This window comes from Chionomys nivalis, chromosome 3, assembly GCF_950005125.1.
Source record: "Chionomys nivalis chromosome 3, mChiNiv1.1, whole genome shotgun sequence".
NCBI lineage: Eukaryota > Metazoa > Chordata > Mammalia > Rodentia > Cricetidae > Chionomys > Chionomys nivalis.
Genome location: NC_080088.1, coordinates 112,882,467 through 112,904,911, shown reverse-complemented (window position 1 = coordinate 112,904,911; position 22,445 = coordinate 112,882,467). Strand labels below are relative to the sequence as shown.

At 45.6% G+C, this 22,445-nt stretch overlaps 1 protein-coding gene across 9 annotated transcripts in view; it reads left to right on the top strand.

Annotated features, from left to right (window-relative positions):
- The window catches only part of Hectd4 (HECT domain E3 ubiquitin protein ligase 4), a 183,850-nt gene that overhangs the window by 143,756 nt on the left and 17,649 nt on the right, over positions 1 to 22,445 (top strand). For all 9 annotated transcript variants that reach the window (XM_057763496.1, XM_057763491.1, XM_057763497.1 and 6 more), the window contains 11 exons: positions 291 to 427; positions 2,664 to 2,824; positions 5,815 to 5,996; positions 7,385 to 7,590; positions 7,858 to 7,988; positions 8,232 to 8,437; positions 10,287 to 10,466; positions 15,037 to 16,343; positions 16,990 to 17,197; positions 20,386 to 20,609; positions 20,703 to 20,854. In XM_057763496.1, the coding sequence (XP_057619479.1) occupies positions 291 to 427; positions 2,664 to 2,824; positions 5,815 to 5,996; positions 7,385 to 7,590; positions 7,858 to 7,988; positions 8,232 to 8,437; positions 10,287 to 10,466; positions 15,037 to 16,343; positions 16,990 to 17,197; positions 20,386 to 20,609; positions 20,703 to 20,854 (3,094 nt within the window). The remainder of the gene's footprint in view (positions 1 to 290; positions 428 to 2,663; positions 2,825 to 5,814; positions 5,997 to 7,384; positions 7,591 to 7,857; positions 7,989 to 8,231; positions 8,438 to 10,286; positions 10,467 to 15,036; positions 16,344 to 16,989; positions 17,198 to 20,385; positions 20,610 to 20,702; positions 20,855 to 22,445) is intronic.

The window sequence follows — 22,445 nt, the reverse complement described above, 5'->3', positions numbered from 1 at the left end:
TATGAGAGGTCTCACTGTGGCTCTGACATACATCTCCCTGGTGATTGATCAGTAATAATGAACATTGTTTCAAGTGTTACCTTTTTTATTTCTTTTGGAGAAAGTATTTATCCAAGTCCTCTGCCCATTTTACTTGTCTTCTTAACTCAGAATTGGAAGAGTTTATCATTCTCTTATTACTTTACAGGCTGAGGTGTGTTCCTTTGTACTGTCACATGTTGCAGAGCTATTTTAGACCCTATAGTAAGTGTAGCCTTCCCTGGTAACATGGTACTTCTTTTACCTCCTAGGTCTCACAGTTGTAACCCGCTCTCCAGATAGCAGCAATGTAGCCAGCAGTACTGTGGGAACAGCCTTGCCAAAATTTGCTATCCGAGGGATGCTAAAAACTTTTGGCCTTCATGGAGTTGTCCTAGATGTTGATTCAGTAAGTGAACAGCCACTCTGGTTTATTCAGTCCTGTATGTGTAGAGAGGCTTATATGCCATGTACCATTCAAAGGGACTATAGGCAGGGATGCTTAATGTGTGCAAGACCCTTGGGGTTCTGTCCTCAGCTCCACACAGACACATGAAAAGGGGATTGTGCTTTGAGATTTCTCTTCAAGTTAGAAACAAAGAAAGTAGCCAGGCAGTGGTGGCACATGCCTTTAATCCCAGCACTTGGGAGGCAGAGGCAGGCGGATCTCTGTGAGTTCGAGGCCAGCCTGGTCTACAAGAGCTAGTTCCAGGACAGGAACCAAAAGCTACAGAGAAACCCTGTCTCGGAAAAAAAAAAAAAAAGGAAACAAAGAAACTGAGCCTGGTGGTGGTGGCACACGCCTTTAATCCCAGCACTTGAGAGGCAGGTGGATCTCTGGGAGTTCGAGGCCAGCCTGGTCTACAAGAGCTAGTTCCGGGACAGGCACAAAAAAAGCTAGAGAAACCCTGTCTCGAAAAACCAAAAAAAAAAAAAAAAAAAAGAAAGAAAGAAAGAAAGAAAGAAAGAAAGAAAGAAAGAAAGACAAAGAAACTGGACTAGAGAGATGACTCAATGGTTAAAAGCACTCATTCTATCATTAGGAACAGAGTTCAGATCCCAGCACCCATGTCAGACACCTTCACTCCAATGGATCAGAAGGGTCTTCTGGCCTCTGTGGGCACCCAATCACACATGTGCATATAGTCACATGGACAAATACATATAAATAAGCCATATAAAGAAATAAAGGAAACCAAATGGAAGTACAGCTGTGTGGAAGGCCTCAATGAGAACATCTCACATTTATGGGAATGAAGTTGCACTGGGAGCCCTGCTAAGCTGTCAGTGCCTCACATCTCTTCAGTGTGGAGCAAAGTGGGCTGTTATCCTTGAGGACAACATCAGGATTGTTACAGACAGAAGTTAAAAATTTAGGCTGGGCCTCTGATTCTTGAGATGGTGGAAGAGAAAAATTGTTCCAATCACATCATTGCATGGACTGTTCCAGTATCGATCTCCCCTCTGCCAAGCAAGTGTCTTATGCTCATCAGTACTTGCCTCCATTTTGCAAAGCTCTCTCCTGAAGCTCAAAAGGATTCGATGGGGTAGGAGCCAAGGAGAGACCGAGAGAAGGGGTACAGGGGGCCAGAGGTTTGAAAGCTGCCTGAGCCTTGTTTCCAGCCCCTTTGCTAATAACTTTTTCAAAGCAGGGAATCTTTCTGATAGCTTAATTTTATTTGTGAAAATTGAAAGTAAGCTGATACGTATACATTCTGGATTCAAATACCAATATAATTTTTACCTAGGGATTATTAAAGATTTACTTAAAATAAAAGCAATTTAAAAATTACAAAATAATACAAGGGCTATTTTAACAAAATTTGTTCTTTCTAATTTTTATTTGATTTGAAGTTTTTTTCCAGTTTTTCCCAATTGCTTTTTAAAAATATTTTATTTATTTCTATTTTTATTTGCATTGGTGTTTTGACTGCATGCATGTCTGTGTGAGAGTGTTGGAGTCCCTGAAACTAGAGTTATAGACAGTCTTGAGCTGCCATGTGGGTGCTGGGAATTGAACTAGGGTCCTCTGGAAGAACAGTCAGTTCTTTCAACCCCTGAGCCATCTCTTCAGCCCCACCTACCCATAAGGATTTTTTAAAATAACTATTTTTTTTATGTTTTCTATTATGTGTTAATTTATAATTAAGAATTTATTTGGGGGAGAATACTGAAGAAATAGCTCAATAGGTAAGCACTTGCTGTTCCTACAGGGGACTTGGGTTTGGCAACTCACAACTATCTGTAACTCCAGTTCCAGGAATCTGACACCTTATTCTGTCCTCCATGGTCAACTGCCCTCAGTGTGCATACATACACATAGATATACACAGATATACATGTAATTAAAAGTAATAAAAAATGAATCTTTTAGTAATTCCAACTCTCTGGAGGCAGAAGCAGGTGGATCTCTGAGTTCCAGGTCAACCAGGAGTACACAGTGAGACCCTGCCTCAAATACTTTTTGGGGAAAAATTAAATAAACATGTGTTTTGTAAATTCACTTTGGGTTCATTAATTTTGTTCATAAAATAGCAACTAGATACAAATTATAAATCTAAAGGTTTCATATGTACATATCTTTGCATGAACTTGAAAAATAAAGTCTCAGAAAAGCAGATTGGATATTTGCTTTTCCACTGCAGGTGAATGAACTGGTGCAGGTGGAGACGTACCTGCGGAGTGAAGGGGTGCTAGTGCGCTACTGGTATCCCATCGATATGTTGGAACGCCCCCCTGCAGGCTACCGAAGGACGGCCACTAATGGACTGGTCACACTGGACAATACCAACCTTCAAATTCACAGGTAAAATTGAATCTTTCTTTCTTTGGGGAATAAAGATCTATTTACTGTGTTTTTCCATGTGTCCCATTTATACTTGTCTAGAAGGCTTTTCCTTCAAAGCTAAGAGTTGGAAGGTGGGAAGACAGTTGAATACTTGTAGGAATTGGGAAGAAAAGAGGGGTCTAAAAGCACATGGCCTGTGTCACATGCACTCAATTGTATACTTGGGGCTGGAGCCAACTAGAAAGGCAATATGAAGACATGCAGAGGAAAGAAGTCAGGAGGGAACAGGTACGCGACATCCAGTTCATCCATGTAAAACAGTCAGCTGTCTCTGTCTTGGCTAACGAAGTGTACCCTGAACACTGGCTCTGTGCACGGTACAGCACAGGATTCTGAAAGGGATAGAGCTACAGTGGAGACATGCCTGCCCTCTACAGATGAAAATCTAATGATATCAGTCACCATTCTTTGCCATGCACTGTTAAATAATGCCCCTATGGGGTTTGAGAGATGGCTCATAGTTTAAGAGCACTGGCAGGAAAATCTCTGTGGCTTGGAGGCCAGCCTGGTCTGCATAATGAATTCCAGGCCAGTCAAGGATTATGTTTATTAAAAATAAATAAATAAATAATTTTTTGTGGTTTGTTCCTTCCCATCATAGAAATTCCTGCTGTGGGACTGAAGAGTAGCTCAATAGTTAAAGGACTCTGGTTTTCTTCCAGAGGCCCTGGGTTCAATTCCCAGCACCCATATGGCAACTCACAACTGTCTATAACTCCAGTTCCAGAGGATCTAACCCTCTTACACAGACACACATGTAGTCAAACACCAATGCAAATAAACAAATCATTAAAAAAAGAAGAAAGAAAAGAAATCCTTGCTGCAGTTGAGAGGAAGGCAGTGTAACAAGTGCAGTTCTCTACTAAAAGTCTCTACAGACTGTATTCCATGGCATCTGTCCTTTAACATCCTAGTTCCTCCTTAGGGAAACCCATGCTGGGAAGCTGAGCTGGGAGGATCACCTGAGCTTGATACATTGAGACCCTAGCCAAAAAGCAGCCAAATAGCGATAGCAAAAATTTTCTCTCTAGGGTGTCAGTTTGGACCTAAGTTGATTATGTCTCTAACTGCCCTCTCGTTTTTAAAGACTATGTCATTCTGGCTGGTCTCAAACTCACGTCGTCAGTCCTCTCGCCTCGCCTCCCAAGTGCTCAGATCATAGGAGCAAGCCACCATGCCTGTCTTGACTGTATTTAGCAACTCTAGGCTTCTATCTAAACTCGCCTTCCACCTTGCTGTCCACTGAGATATTACATTATTCTATGGGTTGTCTGAAGCTCAGTTATTCACTAGATCAAAACAGGCCATACACCTTTAATTCTAGCACTCAGGAGGCAGAAGGAGATGGATCTCTGAGTTCAAGCCAACCTGGTCTATATAGAGAGTTACAGGGCAGCCAGTTACATAATGAGGCACTGTCTGGGAAAAAAAAAAATAAAAAAAACCAAACAGGCCATGGTCTGTGGCACTCAAGCAAGTCAGTAGGGCAGGAGGAATGGCATGCTGCACAGCTGTCACTCCAACAGAAGTCCTCACTGTCACTCACAGAGGGCAGTGTCTAGTGACAGTCAGGAATGTTTGCAAGCTGCTGCCAGTGTGGTTCCTCTCACCACCTGCAGTACCTCTTGGGATGAGCTGCTGTCAGGCTTCCAGAACCCAAAGGAGAGCTGGACTGACTGAGGCCATTTTGGTGGAGTCGAGGAAACGGTTTGGCTGACCTGAATGTGGCATGTGGGGTGGGGTTAGATTTCACCTCAGACTTCCTTCTGTCTCTGATCCTGTCAATCTGGAGGTCAAATGAGCAATCACCTTCCAGCCTCCACACCAAAGTTGTCCACAGACTTCTAGACCCTTTGGGGTCTGTAATCCGATATTTCCATTACAGTTCATAACAGTAGCAAAATTGCAGTTATGAAGTAGTAACAAAATAACTTTATGGTTGGGTAAGATTTGGTCAAAGGAAAAGAGCCCCAAGGTTGAGCCAGGCTGCCTAGCATGCTAGTTTTCAATGGTGGGGGGCCTGAGATAGCCATGCCATCTGCTCGTAGACAACTGAATTGAAAACTGATCTAGACCAATAGCCTTCCTCTCTAGTCTCTCTGCACAGACAGCTGGTGCGAGCACTCTGGAAAGAATGGTTGGGATCAGGTTGAAGTCAATGCTTGTGCCTCTGACCAGACCCATATGGAGGGCTCCAAACTGTGCCTCTTGTTACATCCCTGTGAGCCTCGGAGGCGTCTTCCCTCCTTAGGCCATGCTGGGTTTTCTGTTCTCTGCATACTGGACTCATTTCTGCCTCTGGCACCTGTGTGGCCATCTCACTCTAATTCTGCTAATTTCCATAAACTGTTACCTCTTCAAAAGGTCTCCCTTCAAAACATTGATATATTATTCCTTTATCTTACCTAGTCACATTCAGTTGTTTGAACTTACCACTAAATTAATAAACTTTAAGACTGTTTCCGCTATTTGGCCCTTAGAAACACTTACTATATATTTGTGTTTACAAGTTTTTGTGTGGACGTACATTTTCATTTCCTTTTTAAGGTTTTTTTTTTGTTTTTTTTTTTTTTTGGTTTGGTTTTCGCTTTTGTTTTTGTGACAGGTTTTCTCTGTGTACCTTTGGAGCCTGTCCTGAAACTTGCTCTGTAGACCAGGCTGGTCTCAAACTCACAGAGATCTTCCTGCCTCTGCCTCCTGAGTTCTGGGATTAAAAGTGTGCGCCACCACTGCCCGGCCTCAAGGGTGTTTTCTGAGTTGAGGGAAAAAAAGACAAACCACAAAGCAAACTATTGTGACTTTTATTTAAAACTCAAGTGAGTTACTTGAAACACAGAAGATAGGGCCAGAAGAGAAGCCTGAGATGTAATGTTATCTGTCATTGTCCCCACTCTACCCTCAAGAGCTCTGCTCAACAGTCAGTATGTCTCACCTTTCTCATCCCTCAGAGAGCTGCTGCGGTGTGAGGCTGCACTGGCTAGGCTGTACTGTCGCATGGCCCTGCTCAACATCTTCGCTCCCAAGCTACCTCACTTATTCACTCGCCTCTTCCACATCCCCGCCATCCGAGACATTACATTAGAACACCTGCAGCTCCTGTCCAATCAGCTCCTTGCGCCTCCGCTCCCAGGTAAGACTTGGCCAGAGGAAAAGAGCCCCAAGGTTGAGGCAGGTCACATAGGCTGCCTAGCATGCTAGTTCTCCATGGTGGGGTCAGGAGACCTGAAATGGCAGTCTGTCTGCTCTTAGACAACTGTGAGTGCACTTTCACCCTAGTCCTTTAGTCATCTGCCTTGTGCTTACTAAACATGGAGCTGCTGTCACAGATGTTCTGCTTGACCCTGGAAACAGACGTAGGTTCCCATGGCAGGACCTGCTCCTAAGCTGCTCATGTGAATCAGCTAAGCCTGGAATACTTCAGGCAAGGGCTCTTTGTGTCCATTTGGGCAGTGCTAAGTGAGGGAATCATTCCTTGGTCCACTCATGACTGAGAGGCTCCTCTGTCTGCCTCTAGTACCTCACCCTCCCTTTTTCTTCTGAGCACCTAAGATAGGAGTGAGTGGTAAGGGAGGCACAGGCCCCACCCCCACCCCCAGACTCTGTTGCAAGGGCACTGTGAGCCCATGGCATTTTAGACAGCCACAGGATCCCAGCCAGCATATACAAACCGTCTCTCCTCTAGCCTGACAGAGCACCAGCATTCATCAGCCCTCTTCAAGGAACACACCATAAGAGGAGCTTTGCCATGACAACTGAGTAATACACTGGCCACCTCAACACCTTAGTGAAGCTAGGCTGGCCCGGAACAGCTAGATGGGCCATCCCATGTTGGTCTTTAAGAAATTTAGCAGGGGAAATGACATCAATAAAATACTTACTATAAGCATAAGGACCCAAATTCAGGTTGCCAGCATTCATATAAAAAGTTGGGCACAAGCTGGGTGCACACCTTTAATCCTAATACGTGGGAGGCAGAGGCAAGAGAATCTCTGTGAGTTTGAGGTTAGCCTGCCCTACAATGCAAATTTCAGGATAGCCAGGGCTACACAGAGAAACCCTGTCTGGGTACAGTGGTGTGCATCTGTAACCTCACTGTTAGGGAGAGGCAAGCCAGGTTAGCTGAATCGGTGAGTTCCAGCTTCAGTGAAAAACCCTATCTCACAAAATAAGGCAAAGAGCTACTCAGGAAGACACCTAATGTCAACCTCCAGCCTCCAGGCATTCGTGTACACCTGCATACATGTACATACACATACGTGTACACAGAACAAGAAGCTTGGGCTTCCACTGAAGGTGTTATTTGAAGCACTGTGTTACTGCTAAAAAGAAAATATACATTTAAAGGTCACAAGCCCTTGACTTCTTCACACTGTCCTGATGGCTCGGGACTTTCCATCTACCATTTCCCCTCTGTGCCATCTTTTCTGGTGGGTCATCGCTTATTTGTCTGTTTTGCAGTCTCTCACAGGCACTGAAGGCTGCAGTTCTGTCAATGTCTCTTTCTTTCCCTGTCCATAGATGGTACCATCAGCTCCAGCTCCATCCTCCTGGCACAGTCTCTGCAGCACTGTATCCACTCACAGAGCTGCTCTGCCACCGACCTCTTCTACCAGGGCAGCTCCCAGACGCTGAGGGAGTGGCTCAGCGTGGCCATCACCCGCACCCTGCACCAGGGCGAGGACAGCCTTCTGGAACTGACAAAGCAGATCTGCGCTTTCCTGCAGGTATAGGCTTGTGCTCATGGATCTCAGCTGTGGACACCATTGAAACAGGAGTTTCATTGACTTGCTGAATAGTGCTCTCCCTTGAGCCGCTGGGCAGGCATTCTTGAAGACTCTTCTGCCTTTGGTGGTCTTCTCCTCCAGAGGCCATCAGCCACTTGCACCTATTTCAGCATGTCCTGGATGATTTGTCTTCCTTGTGATATGAGGAGATGGAATGTGTGTTGCCTGTGTCTTTCCCATGCTTGCTTATTGCATGTCTCCTTTCAGACAGCACCGGAGCAGTTTCCCTCTGAAGAATTCCCAATTTCTGAGTCCAAAGTCAATATGGATGTGAATTTCCCTGGAGCAGCTTTTGTTGTTGTGTCTTGCAAAGAAAGTCAGTCTGGATTCCGCAAAGAGTAAGTTGTCCATTCTCCAGAAGTCAGTGCTGGGGAGAGAAAGCAGCACTGCCCCAGGAACATGTGTCCAGCTGTCCTTGCCCTCGAGTGCACACTATCTTTAAAGCTAACTTTCAGTTCTTCCTGTATCTCCTACGGTGGGGAACTAGGCTTTATAGAAAACAACCTTCTAAAGGTGGTGGAGATGACTTATGCCCAGTGCATGGCCTGGCCAAGTCTGTCTTAACCCCCACTTCCTCTCAGCTCCTCTCTGTACAAGGCCCCGTGGGCACGTGTTCTCGTCTATGGGCTTGGCCACAAAGTGAAGCGCACCGGCCAACTGAACCTCATTGAAGCTGCCTGCTACCCCCGAGATGCCTCCCCAGCCAACACTGGGCTCGCTCCTCCACCCACAGCTGACCAGTACCCTTCCGTGGTTCTCTCCACAGACAAGGTCCACATCAAACTAGGTAAGTCTTTCTCAGCTCACAATGATGCAGATGATGAGCAGCTGTGCTCTACTGGCCTTTTTTGGGAGCTCCCAGTCCCATTGCTAGGAGTGAGTGAAGAAAGACTGCTCAGAGCAGTGTTTGAGAGACAGTAGATTAACACCGGTTAGAGGCCACCCAGGCAAAGAGGGATTGCCTTCCTCCTCAAGCTACAGGGAGCCATCTGCAAAGAACGGCAGTCACATTCTTGCAAGTATCACTGGCTATAGCAGTCCTAGTTGCCAAATGTTCCTGGAGTTTTTGTTATGACAATGCTCTGGTTCTGATATGACCTGTGAGCATCTGCTGTGCTTATCTCTGGCATCCCTAGTAAGCCTCAGGGATTAGGGTCTTGATGAAGCTGTCAATGCCTATCCTTGACAAAGCCAACTGAAAGGAAAGAAATCTTTATTCCAGATTTCCACTCTTGCTCAACCTATTTAACCAGAAAAAAGTAGCCTGTATCTGCCCAAGACAGTCATTTGCTCTAGCAGAACTTCACAGAGATTCACCTGCTTCTGCCTCCTGAGTGCTGGGATTAAAGGTGTTCCCTACACTACCCAGCAACCTACATTTTTTTTTTTTTTGTTTTTTTTTTTTGTTTTTCAAGACAGGGTTTCTCTGTGGTTTTGGAGCCTGTCCTGGAACTAGCTCTTGTAGACCAGGCTGGTCTCGAACTCACAGAGATCCGCCTGCCTCTGCCTCCCGAGTGCTGGGATTAAAGGCGTGCGCCACCACCGCCCGGCTCCTACACTCTTTTCTTAATCTTTTTTCCCATAGTCTTTTGTCTTCACCTCCTGTTATTTAAGCTTTACATTAAAATCAGAATCTCAGCTTGGCAGTGGTGATGCATGCCTTTAATCACAGAACTCTGTGAGTTCAAGGCCAGCCTGGTCTACAGAGAGAAACCATGTCTTGAAAAAATAAAAAACAAACTAACCAAACAAACAAAAAACCCCACAGGATCTTGCTAGGAGTGTAGTTCATTGCAAGGGTTTACCATGTGCCAGGCCCTGTGGTGCACTTCCAGCATAACAACCTAAAACAGAGGTTTTCTGTCATTCACATTTTTGGCATACAGACATCTACCTCAAGGTACAGGTGAGGGAAAAGCCCAAAGGCCCTCGAGACTCACTTTCCATCCCTGGTGTTCACAGAGGGGATGGGTTGCAGTACAGGGTAGGAGGTTTGACACTTTGCTTCTCATAGGAGGTCACTTTGGCTGTGGCAGTGAAAGCAGGTAATAATGGTCAAAGTTGGAGGTGGAGGTCTGTGCAGAGCCCTGAGCACAATTGCTATCACTACAAAGAGCACAGAAACCTTCCCAGTTCCCCTGCCTGGGTCCTGAGTGTCCTTGGGACTTAAGGCCGTTTTTGTAGGTTTAAGGTCTTAGTGAGTTGTGGCCATGCAAAAGGGCCGTGTCTTCAAGCTGGGCAGGCTTCAGGAAAGCCCCTTTTAGCATAGGCCTTACGCCCATCTCTAACTCTGGACTCAAGGCACTTGGTATCTTCTTCTTTCTTCACTTAGTTTATTTTTAATTGTTTTGCTATGTAGCCAGACTGGCTTCAAACTCAAAATATTCCTGCCTTAGCCTTGCAAGTTGTAGGGTGGCAAATGTGAGCCACTATGCCACTATGTCTGGCCTGCCCAGTGACACCTCCCTAGATGTTGCTTTATCCCATTGCCACACCAGCAGGTATGGTGCAGCTGGCTTCTGATTGCCATACCTATGGATAACTGTTTGGAGACACTGGGCAGCAGGTGCTTTCTCAAATGTATCTGGGTCAGATGCTGCCAGTCACACATGTTTTTTTCTGGGCCCTTCTCTTAGGAGTGTCCCCACCTCCTGGAGCTGTGCTGGTCTTGCACTCTCTGCCCCTGGAGTTTCCCCTGGCTATGGCCTTTGCAGAGCAGCTGCTGTCCTGGAAATCAGAGGACAGTGAAGGGAAGTCAGAGGACGAGCCTGATGCCATTCCTGCTGCAGTCCTCCTCCACGTGGTGGAACTGCTGGGTAAGCAAGTGTCGGGTAGGTGGAGTTTGGTAGCCCAGGCAGCTGCAACCTGCCAGAGCACTTCCTCTGAAAGTAGGCTTGGGAGTCCTGACTCTAGTCAGTGGTCTGCAGGGTATCACCACTGTACCATCAGGTAGCAGCTGCCTATGAAGTGAAGAACAGCATTGTCATGCTTTAAAGTGTTAAATGTTTGCCATTAATGGAGGCAGAAGCAGGCTGATCTCTGTGAGTTTGAGGCCAACCTGGTCTACAGAGTGAGGTTTATGCCAGCTGGGACTAAACTGTGAGACCCTGTCTATAAACAACACAATGTAAATGTTTGCCTCATATGCTGTTTTTTATAACTGATGTATGGAACGCTACAGCCCTAGAGCTACTGACAGACTTAAAGCATATAACACTCACAAAATGGTCAGCTGAGGTGTCAGATTTTTTAACTACAAGAAACTTACCTCTAAAATATTTGAAGTAAATATTGAACTTTAATTCACGATGTGTCTGCTCACAGTTTAGAAGTAAGTCTTCATATTAATCTGGACATAGGGGCTGGATGGCTAGAGGCACAGATGAGTGTGTGCTAAAGCCAATCCAGTGACTTGTTAATGGTGGACTCTGAATGATAGAGAAATAAACCCTGATGAAAAAATAAAACAAACCAGGTAGCAGTCCCAGATGCCTCGGGGCCTATCTATGTCACTGGCACAAATAGCCAGAGGAAAAGGAGTGTTGACATATGTCCACCTGGCAGTGACCACATCCTGACTGTTCACTGTCAGATGACATCTGGCTAGAGGTGTGTGGTTTTGTTGTTTTGTTTCTTTCTTTCTTCTCTCTCTCTCTCTCTTTCTCTCTCTTCCTTCTTTTAAGTAGACAGTGGTTCACTTTGTAGCCCTGGATGGCCTGGAACTGCCTGTGGAAACCAGATGGTTCATACTGTGATTAAAGGTATACGACAACATGCTGAGCCAGAATTTTTATTTTCTTCTTTTTTTTGGTACATTTTTTAAATTTATTTAACTTTATTTTATGTGCATTGGTGTGAAGGTGTCAGATCTCGTGGAACTGCATTTTCAGACAGTTGTGAGCTGCCATGTGGGTGCTGGGAATTGAACCCGGGTCCTCTGGAAGAGCAGTCATTGCTCTTAACCGCTAAGCCATCTCTCCAGCCCCAGTATTTTTATTTTCATTTCAATAAAAGATAGAAAAGTAAATTTTTTTGTGATCCTCCCAATTTTTAAATATTGGCAACTCGGTCAAACTTGTTTTTATTTTCATTTCAATAAAAGATAGAAAAGTAAATTTTTTTGTGATCCTCCCAATTTTTAAATATTGGCAACTCGGTCAAACTTGTTTTTATTTTCATTTCAATAAAAGATAGAAAAGTAAATTTTTTTGTGATCCTCCCAATTTTTAAATATTGGCAACTCAGTCAAACTTGTAGGACATTTAAGACACTCTGGGTGGTGCAGGAACAGATATGTGTGCTGCCTTGTTCGGGTTTGGTGAAGAATTCTGTTTGAGGATGCCTGTCCTGTTACATAAGTGTCCTATGGTAAAGAAAAGACTTGGTGTGGGTAACGTAAGCCTTGAAGCTAGGGACAGGGGAACTTTAACCTTGGCCTTGGAAGGCTCCATAAGAACCAATGAACTTATTTTCAGTAAGAACTTCCAAGCAGCCTCCTCCTGAGAGAGCAGGAAGCTCAATGCCTTTTCTGGAAGGTGTTGCACCTAAGCAGAAGACTTAGGAGCCCCAGGAAGTGCTCTACCCAGTGCAAACCCCATCTGGGTGGAAGCAGCTGCAGCCTGTTCCCTTGCAGCTCTGGACTCAACTGCCTCCTTGGGACTGAACCAAAATGTTAACCATCCTCAGTTGCTCAAATACCTGAGTTTTCATGCATCCATCCTGTCTCAGCCAACATGAATAGAAGCATTTGGGAGCTGGGGCTATGGCACAGCTAGAAAAGCACCTGCCTAGCATGTCCAAAGCCCTGAGTTCAATCCCTAACACTGCATAACCCAGGTATGCATCTGATGTGAAGAGATCAAGACATTATTTTGTTGGATTTTTTTTCTTTAATCATTCGGTTTCATACACTGTATACTTTTTTTTAAAAAAATTTTATTTATTTATTTGTTTATTATGTATATAGTATTCTTCCTGCAGGCCTCATTACAGATGGTTGTGAGCCACCATGTGGTTGCTGGGAATTGAACGCAAGACCTTTGGAAGAGCAGGCAATGCTCTTGCCCTCTGAGCCATCTCTCCAGCCCACAAATCCTTTTCTTATTGTCTTAGCCAGGGTTTCTATTGCTGTGAAGACACCATGACTACTACAACCCTTACAGAGGAAACATTTAATGAGGTGGCTTATTGTTTCAAGGTTCAGTCCATTATCACCATGGTGGGGCATGGTGGTGTGCATGCAGACATGGTGCTTGGAGAAGGAGCTGAAAGTTCTATATCTTGATCCTCAGGCATCCGGAAGTGAACTGAGACATACTTCTTCCAACAATGCCACGTGTGCTAATAGTGCCACTCTCTATGAGCTTATGGGGACAATTACATTCAAACTATCACACCCATCAAGTAGGATTTTCTTTAATTTAAGATCTTATGTAAGCCAGGCTAGCCTGGAACTCACTATATAGGCAAGGATGATTTCAAATTTCTGATTCTTCTGCCTCCACTTCTTGTGCTGAGATTACATGTGTAGAGTACCATGTATGTCTTATTTCAGACATGTGTGCTTGGAGAATGTAATACTTTTATTCAATTCAGCTCCTTCCTGGTTTGTTTGTTTGGTCCATTGGATTTTTTTTTTTTTTGAAGATTGAGTCTCAGTTTAGCCAGCCTGCTCTTGAACTTACTGTATAGCCGAGGATGAATTTGAATTTCTGCTCTTTCTGCCTCTACCTTCTGAATGCTGGAATTATAGGTGTGTGCACCCATGCTTGATTCCTTTCCTTGTGTGCATGTATGTGCGAGTACGTGTGTGTGCGCGTGTGTGGAGACCCGAGGTCACTGTTAGGTGTCTTCCTCAGTTCTTCTCCACTCTATTTTTACTGAATCTGAGACTCACTGGTTTTGCTTGGCTGGCTGGCCAACAAGCTCCTGGGAGTCACCTGTCTGCCATCCCAGAAGTAAAGTTATACTGTACCCAGCTTATATGTGGATGTGAGAATCATACTCAGGGCTTCATGCTTATACAGCATGCATTTACTAGCTGAGCTGCCTCCCCAGCCACTTTCTTCTTCTAAACTTAATTTTCTTTTCTTTTTTTGTTTGTTTTTTTTTTTAAGAAAAGGTTTCTCTGTAGCTTTGGAGCCTGTCCTAGAGCTCGCTCTGTAGACCAGGCTGGCCTCGAACTCAGAGATCCGCCTGCCTCTGCCTCTGCCTCCCAAGTGCTGAGATTAAAGGTGTGCGTCACCACTTCCCAGCTTAAACTTAATTTTCAAGGAGTTTTTTGCACCCTTGCTGTACATGGAAAGTTAGTATACCTTGTCATAACTGTAAAATGTAAGTATAAGAGAAACACAAGGAAAATAAAGGCTGTTGTGAAGCTACATGTTGTAGTCTATTGAAGGCTACTATGTTAAAACAGACACATGAGGGTGGGAGGGTGGCTGAGCAGTTAAGAGCAGTTGCTGCTCTCCCAGAGGACCTGGATTCAGTTCTCAGCATCCATATGTAGTAGTTTACAGCTGCCTGTAACTCCAGCTCCAAGGGATCTGAAATCATCTTCTGGTCTTCGTGGATACCTGCACACACTTGGCAGGTGGACACACAGACACAACACATTCAAATACATAAAAATAAAAACTGAGCTGGAGAGATGGTCAGTTGTTAAGAGCAATTACTGCTCTTTCAGAGGACCTGGGTTTAGTTCCCAGCATCCACATCAAATGGCCATATGTAACTCCAGTTCCAGACCTACACCTTCTGAGTGGGTACATGTGGGCACCTTATAAAGTTTTACAGGGGTACATATACATATAAATTAAAATTTAGTAAATCCTATTTTTAAAAAATAAAAACCAGTCTTTAAAAAGATTACCTCAGAGTCCCTCCTCTTCCTTCCCCCTACTTCCCTTCTTCCATCTTTTCCTTCCTCCCCTCCCCTACCTCAGTCCCCTCTCTTCATTCCTTTCTTTTTCCCTTTCCTGCCCTTGGCAGTACTGGGGTAAAATCTAGGGCCTTGAGTATGCTGGGCAAATGCTCTGCTCCTGAGCTATACTCTAAACCAGAGTAAGGCTTTCTTGTTGACTAAGTTGGGTCAGCTTTAAATCATCATTCAGTGTGTGTTTTTGAGTAGACTGAGTTATTCATCCCCAGTGGCAGGCATCCTTTCTATTGGAAAGCATTCTAATGGCTTCTGACTAGTCCTATGCAGAGATGTCTGGCCTAAGATCCAGAAGAAGGTGGCATGCTGTCAAAATCGTTGGCTAACGGCCACAACCAGCCGGCCAGACTATACTGGTCTCTCCATGTCTAAGCTCCACCACAGTGCTCAGAGCTGTTCTGGGAAATGATGAGCAGTGACATGGTTACTTTGTTTTCTCTTTGTCTCAGGAAACTTTCTGTGGACCACAGACATGGCGGCCTGTGTGAAGGAGTTGGTCTTCCACCTCTTGGCTGAGCTCTTGCGTACAGTACACACCCTGGAGCAACGGAAACACCCCGCTGGCCTGTCCTCCTCTATCGCCCTCCAACTCAACCCCTGCCTGGCCATGCTGATGGCCTTACAGTCAGAGCTTCATAAACTGTACGACGAGGAGACCCAGAGCTGGGGCTCAGGCAGTGCTTGTGGTGGCTCTGGAGTAGTAGCTGTGGGTGACCAGGGCAGGTTTTCCACCTACTTCCATGCTCTCATGGAAGGCTGCCTGGCAGTTGCTGAAGTAACCCTGCCTACCAATATCAGTGTCACAGCTAGTGGGGTGACCTCAACGACCACCCCAAACCTCAGCGACTCATCCTCATCATCCTCCTCCTCCCCAGGACAGACCCCACAGAGCCCTAGTCTCCTGTCCAAGAGGAAGAAAGTCAAGATGAAGCGGGAGAAGGCCTCATCCTCCAGCAAGCGCCAGTCCTCCCGTACCACAGATGCAGATTCCACCATGCTCAGCATTGGGGGGAGCAAACCTGAGGACATGCTGTGGTTCCACCGTGCCCTCACCTTGCTCATCATCCTCCGGCACCTTACCAGAAAGGATCCACAAGGCCTGGGTGTGACGAGTGATGCCATTGCTGATGCCTGCCAGGCCCTGGTGGGCCCCACTGCCCACAGTCGCCTGCTAGTAATCTCAGGCATTCCTACACACCTGGATGAAGCTGTTGTCAGAGGTGCTATCCGCAAGGCCTGCAATGCCCATGGCGGTGTCTTCAAAGATGAGATCTACATCCCACTGCAGGAGGAAGACCCCAAGAAGCCAAAAGACAAGGCCGAGGGTGGTGACAGCAAGGTTGAGTCTGAGAAGTTGCTGGGGTTCCCCAGTGTGGACAGCTTGGAGGGGAGCACATCCAGCAGTTTAGCCCCTGCCATGAGCATCAGCGCCTCAGCTTCTACCAGCCAGGCCTCAGTCTGTAGCTCCCAGGGTGTTTCACAGACTGCTAGTGACCTCTCAGTGGACCAACTTCCCTCAGGCCTGGAGCTACCTGTTCCTCCTGTCCTGTTGGAACCCCACGTGGTGTCCAGCCAGGAGAGCCTGGACATTTCCTTGTGCAGCACTGGCAGCCTGGGTAGCCTGGGTAGCCTAGGGGAACCTATGGACAATGCAGAGACAGCATCTGTGTCAGACGTGGGCTCCATGTACACGGTCACTTCCCTGGATACCCAGCCCCTCACAGCGCGCCCTATCAAAGGCTTTGCAGTGGTGGAGGTAATAGCTCTCAGCCTTGAAAGTCACTCAACCTTGACCTGGCCAACATGGCTTCTCCAAGCTACTTCCAAGGAGTTAGCTAGTAGGCAACATGGGGTTCTGGGGAGCTCCTGGGCACCTCTCAGCAACTGCTTTTCTTGAGGTCAACTATTAAGAGGGACATCCAGACTGGTGTTATAAGGCATAGGCAGTTCATTGATGTGAGAGTCTCTGGCAGGTATACTGGAGGACCATGGCAGTGTTTTGAGAGGCACTGTGTTGGCAGTGTGAGAATCATGTACACTGTGACTTCCTGCACTTTTGCAAGAGTTAGACTCAAAGGTAAAATCCAGCAGTGGGGTGCAGCATTTGCTTAGTGTGCACAAAGCCCTGAACCAGGCGCATGACCCAGAACCACATAAGAGTAAGTGCCCTCTCCTTTGGCTACGTAAAGCCCAAGGGCAAGAACTTCTATCAGTTGCCCTCCCAACCGGGCTACCTTCTTGGGGACTGGCCAGTCTTTAGGCTCCAGAACTTCCCAGGTGAGCTGTTCTATAATGGCCGTGTTGGCATTGGGAGGGAGCATCTCAAGAAGGCAGGCCAGCAGTACCCGTGCTCTGTCAGGGCAGATCCATTCAGAGCCCAACCTTTCTCTTTGTTCATACAGATAAGGTCCCGAGCCAAAATTGAGAAAATCCGAGCAAGTTTATTTAACAATAATGATTTGATTGGCTTATCAAGTCTCGACGGTGAGGATGAGTTGATGGAGATGTCCACAGAGGAGATTCTGACAGTGTCTGTGGTGAACCAGAGTCTGTTTGACACTCAGGGGAGCCCGGGACTAGAAGACTACTTCAATGACAAGTCCATTAAAGGTGGGCTGCAGGGTGTATGTGCTTAGTGTTTGTAGTTTTTATTTTTTAATCCTGTGTATTTATTTGTGTGTGAGTGTGCATACCCATTATGGTACCCATGTAGAGGTCAGAGGAAAACTGTGGTGGTCCTTCTCCTTCCACCATGTGGGACCCAGGGATCAAACTCGGGTCATCAACCTTAGAGGCAAGCACCCTTAACCACTAAGCTGTCTCACAGGCCCAGATTTTGGGTTTTGAAATAAGAGTCTCATATAACCCAGGTTGACCTTGAATTCCCAATGTGCCTCTACCCTTCCAGTACTAAGAATATAGGTTTGAGTTATATTCTTATTTAATTTCAATTTTATTTACTCCTTTGGTGAACAGTTTTAAGTGTACAGAAATTTTTGAATTGTCTGTTGGCTGATTGTGGCCAAGTCTGTGCATCTCTGTAATAAGCACTAGAATTCAGCCTGGTGCTATGGGCTTTGTGATGATGGTTGGCGGGGAGCCACAACCCATGTTCCAGCTAGAGACCCTGAGAAGGACCCTCCTACTCTAAGCCCCACTGTGACCTTCCTTGTCACAGTGTATTGTGGTGCACTGTCCTGTGTAGCCACAGACAGGACTACTTGTGTTTACAGGGTTCATGTCTCACTTTTACATCTAGCCAGGGGCTACGGCCAGGTAGTGGTGGCGCACACCTTTAATCCTAGCACTCCAGGGGTCAGAGGTAGGGGATCTCTGTGAGTTCAAGGCCAGCCTGGTTTACAGAGCTAGTTCCCAGAAGAGCTAGGACTTAAATGGAGAAACCAGGCCTCAAAAAATAAAAAAATTAAAACCCAATAAGCCAGGGGTTAGAACATTGGCTCGGTCAGTGCTTGAGAGTATTGCTGTTCTTCTAAAGGACCTGAGTTCAGGTCCCAGCACCCACATGGAGGCTCACAGCAGTCTGTAACTCCAGTTCCAGAGGGCCTGATGCCCTCTTTTGATCTCTGTGGGCACCAGGCACACATGTGGCACCCATACATACATACAGGTAAAACATTCATACATAAAAATAGTAAAATCTTTTAAAAATGAAAAAATCTGACCAGGAAGAAATAATCCAGCATCTTGCAGTCCCAGCGTTTGGGAGGCTAGGGCAGAAGGATTGTCTGATCTCAAGAGTTCAATTCCAGCCTATAATACCCCATCTCAGAAACAGGCAGAGAGGACGGCTACCAAGGTGGCTCAGCAGATAAGTATGCCTGCCATCAGAACTGATGATCCCCCAATACCACACAGTATAAGGAGAGAACCAACATACACAAATAGTTGTCTTTTGGCTTACACACTTGTGTCAGTGCAAGTACACACTCAGAAATAAATAATAAATGAATAAAATGCTAGTGATTCTTCATCCAGGCCCCAGCAAATTTAAAGCAGCACTGTTGATCTGGTAGTATTTTGTTTGGAGGGAGGTACCTTAAATTTTGTCCCTGAGTAGCTGCCTGGCGCTCCCAAGGTCCTGCACTGTTTCTTTGAGGCTGTATTTCTTTTTTCTTTTCTTTTCTTTTTCTTTTTTTCTTTTCTTCTTTCTTTTTCTAGACAGGGTTTCACTGTAGCTTTGGAGCCTGTCCTAGATGAGGCTGTATTTCGCCCCTCACCTTGGCTGTCCCCTTAGAAGATGAACAGTGGAGGATTTATTTACAGGATGCTCAAGGGCTTCTTGCTGTTATTGCTTCCTTGTCTCTCCCACTTTGAATCCAGATGCACTCTTAGCTTCTGATCTTATTGCAGTCAACCCTTCTGTTGACAGTGCTCAAGGCTTTGTTAATGTAGACTAGGGCCTCATTTTGCCATATGCCTCCCACCCCAACACACACAATGATCTCACGTAGTCCAGACTGGCTTCAGACTCACCATGTAGCCAACACTGATTTTGAATTCCTGGTCTTCCTGCTTCACCCTCACAAGTGGTGAGATTACAGGTGTGTGGCACCATGCACAGCCTCAGAGACCCTGCTTCTCTCCCTGTACACCCTGCCAGTTTCACATGCTCTCTCACAGCACAAAGATTAATTTCCTTGCTCTGTCATACTGCAATGTATTATTTTACTAATTTGGATTGTCTAGTACATTTGTGCTGTTTAAATTAAGATGAGCTGCGACTAGAGGGACGGCTCGGTAATTAAGAGCACTTGTTACTCTTGCAAAGGATCTGGGTTTGGTTCCCAGTGCTTACCTGGAAATTCACAACCGTCCATAACTCCAGTTCCAGGGGATCTCATGCTCTTTTCTTACTTCCTCTGACACCAGGCATTCATGTGGTGCACATACTTAAATGTGGGCAAAACAGTCATTCACATAAAATAAAAATAAATCTAAAAATAGAATCAGGCCAAATGGTGGTGCACACCTTTAAAAAATAAGAAAAATAATAATAAAAATTAGCTAAGCAGTGGGACAAGTAGGCCTGAGAGCACAGCAACTGATTTAAGAGTCCAGAGCGAGCAAGGAAGCTTATCGCTTCCTAACAACTGTAGAGAGGACAGCAACCTGACCCAGAAGACCTGCTCAGAGAGTTACACCTCACTGCAAGGAAGTCTGGGTATGTAATTAAGGATGAGGACCCAAGTAACTACTTCCCCTAATTTAGTCTATTATCTACCTGCAAAAAATGTGTGATTGTGGGCAGAGATGACTCAGTGAGTGAAGGAATTTGCTGTAAAAACCTCGCTACCCAAGTCCAACCTGAAGCCCATATAATGTTGAAGAGAGGAGACTTACTCTACAGTGTTGTTCTCAACACATATGATGTGGTACACACACCTCCGTGATGCACACACATTTTAAATGTGTGGTTGCTAGCCAGGCAAAAGAATCAGAAATTGCTGGGCAGTGATGACGCAGGCCTTTAATCCCAACACTCAGGAACTCAGGAGGCAGAGACAGGTGGATCTCTGTGAGTTTGAGATCAGCCTGGACTACAAGAGCTAGTTCCAGGACAGGCTCCAAAACTACAGAGAAACCCTGTCTCAAAAAACCAAAAAAAAACCAACCAAACAAACAAACAAAAAAAATCCCAGAAATTGAAAGCTAGCCTCTCCTACATAAGACCTTGTCTCTGAAAACAAAACCCACAGTTTCTAGGAAAGATGCTTTTCTAGGGTGTATCCTGGCATGGTATGTTTATGAAAATTATTTGACCTTTTATTTTGTAACAGGTGAGAAATTGGTGCCTGGGGCCAGAGAGGTCCTGACAGAAATATTTAAAAGCTGTGCCCACTCAGAGCAAACACTGAGCCTAACACCAGCGAAACCAATTAGGGTCTCTGACATCTATCTTAGCAAAGAACAGATCAACTCCCAGAGCCCAGGCAACCTCCTGCACCTCTTCTTCACCAACGTCCGGCCTCCAAAGAAGGTGCTGGAGGACCAGCTCACACAGGTAGCCACTCTTTCCACATAGTCTCTGTGCTGAGCCTGGGTTCCTCTTCTGAGCTGGCCTGAGAATCCCCCTCACTACTTGTGTGCTCTGCAGATCCTGAGGAAATATGGCGTGCCCAAACCCAAGCTGGATAAGAGCAAGTACAGCAAAGCCGGGAAGGAGCAGCACCCTGTGAAGGTGGTGAGCACGAAGCGGCCTGTCACCAAGCCACCTGCCAAGGACAAAGCCGTGCTCAGCAATCTCAGGTGCACACCCAAGGAGCTTGGGAGGACGGTGGCTATGGTGTGGCCTTCCAGCAGGCGTCTGAGAGACTGCTCTGCTGCTGAGGTCCAATCAGCCCTTGGCCTCATCTATTGCAAGTTAACATTTTATCTCACCTCCTGGGCCGTGTGAACTGTCAGGCAGACAGTGTACCTTGAGAAAACATCACACGTGTATACTTTGAAATAAGTCAGACTTTATCCATACACATAAAGCAGTTGTTTTAGAGAGCTCCTAAAAGCTTGTAGGGAGTGCCGGGCGTGGTGGCGCACGCCTTTAATCTCAGCACTCGGGAGGCAGAGGCAGGCGGATCTCTGTGAGTTCGAGACCAGCCTGGTCTACAGAGCTAGTTCCAGGACAGGCTCCAAAGCCACAGAGAAACCCTGTCTCGAAAAAAAAAAAAACCTTGTAGGGAAAGACTGGGGCTGGGTACATACCTCAGCAGAATGTCCATTCAGTGTGTGCAGGACCCAGGGCCTTTTATTTATATGCATGTATCATTTTCTTTTCCTTTTTTTTTTTGTTTTTAGTTTTTCTTTGTTTTTTTAAAAATATTTATTTATTTATTTATTTATTTATTTATTTATTTATTTATTATGTATACAATATTATGTCTATGTGTATGCCTGCAGGCCAGAAGAGGGCACCAGACACCATTACAGATGGTTGTGAGCCACCATGTGGTTGCTGGGAATTGAACTCAGGACCTTTGGAAGAGCTGCCTGCTCTTAACCTCTGAGCCATTTCTCCAGCCCCTTGTTTTTAGTTTTTCGAGACAAGGTTTCTCTGTGTAACAGCCCTAGATATCCTGGAACTTGCTCTGTAGACCAGGCTGACCTCAAACTCACAAAGATCCACTTGCTTCTCTCTTCCTGCTGGGATTAAAGGCGTGTATCACCACCGCCCTGCCGTATGCATCATTTTCTTAACTGACACAAAATTCAGAAGAGGCTGTGGCAAAAAGATCACAGACTCAAGGCCTATTTGGCCAGAGAGTGAGTTCCTAAATTGCCTGTCTCAAAACAAAAAGCCAAAAGACTGAGGACACACCTTTAATCCACCTCTGTGAGTCTGAGGCTAGCCTGTTACACATAGCAAGCCCCAGGACAGCTAAGGCTATATATTGAAATCCTGTCATCTCAAATAAATAAGTAAATAAACAGGGCTAGGGATATAGCTTAGTGGTAGAGCAGTTGCTTAGTATGCCTTAGGCTCTGGGTTCAGTTGCCAGCACTACATAAATAAATGAATAAATGAATGATAACTTACTTCAGGGTCCCCTTCCCTAAGACTGCTGTATTATGTTAGAAGCCTTTTAGAGTTGTCTGTGGCATGCTAGTGAATATATTCATATGGAAATATGGGTACTCTGTACAGTGTGAGCACCCTGATATTTCTGTTTTAATACTAGTCTTGGCTCAGCACAAAAATAACCTCCCCATCTTTTTGTTTGGGTGGTTTGGTTTGATGTTGGTTTTTTGAGACAGGGTCTCTCTGCATAGCCTTTGCTGTCCTGGAACTTGCTCTGGAGACCAGGCTGGCCTCAAACTCAAAGAGATCCACCAGCTTCTGCCT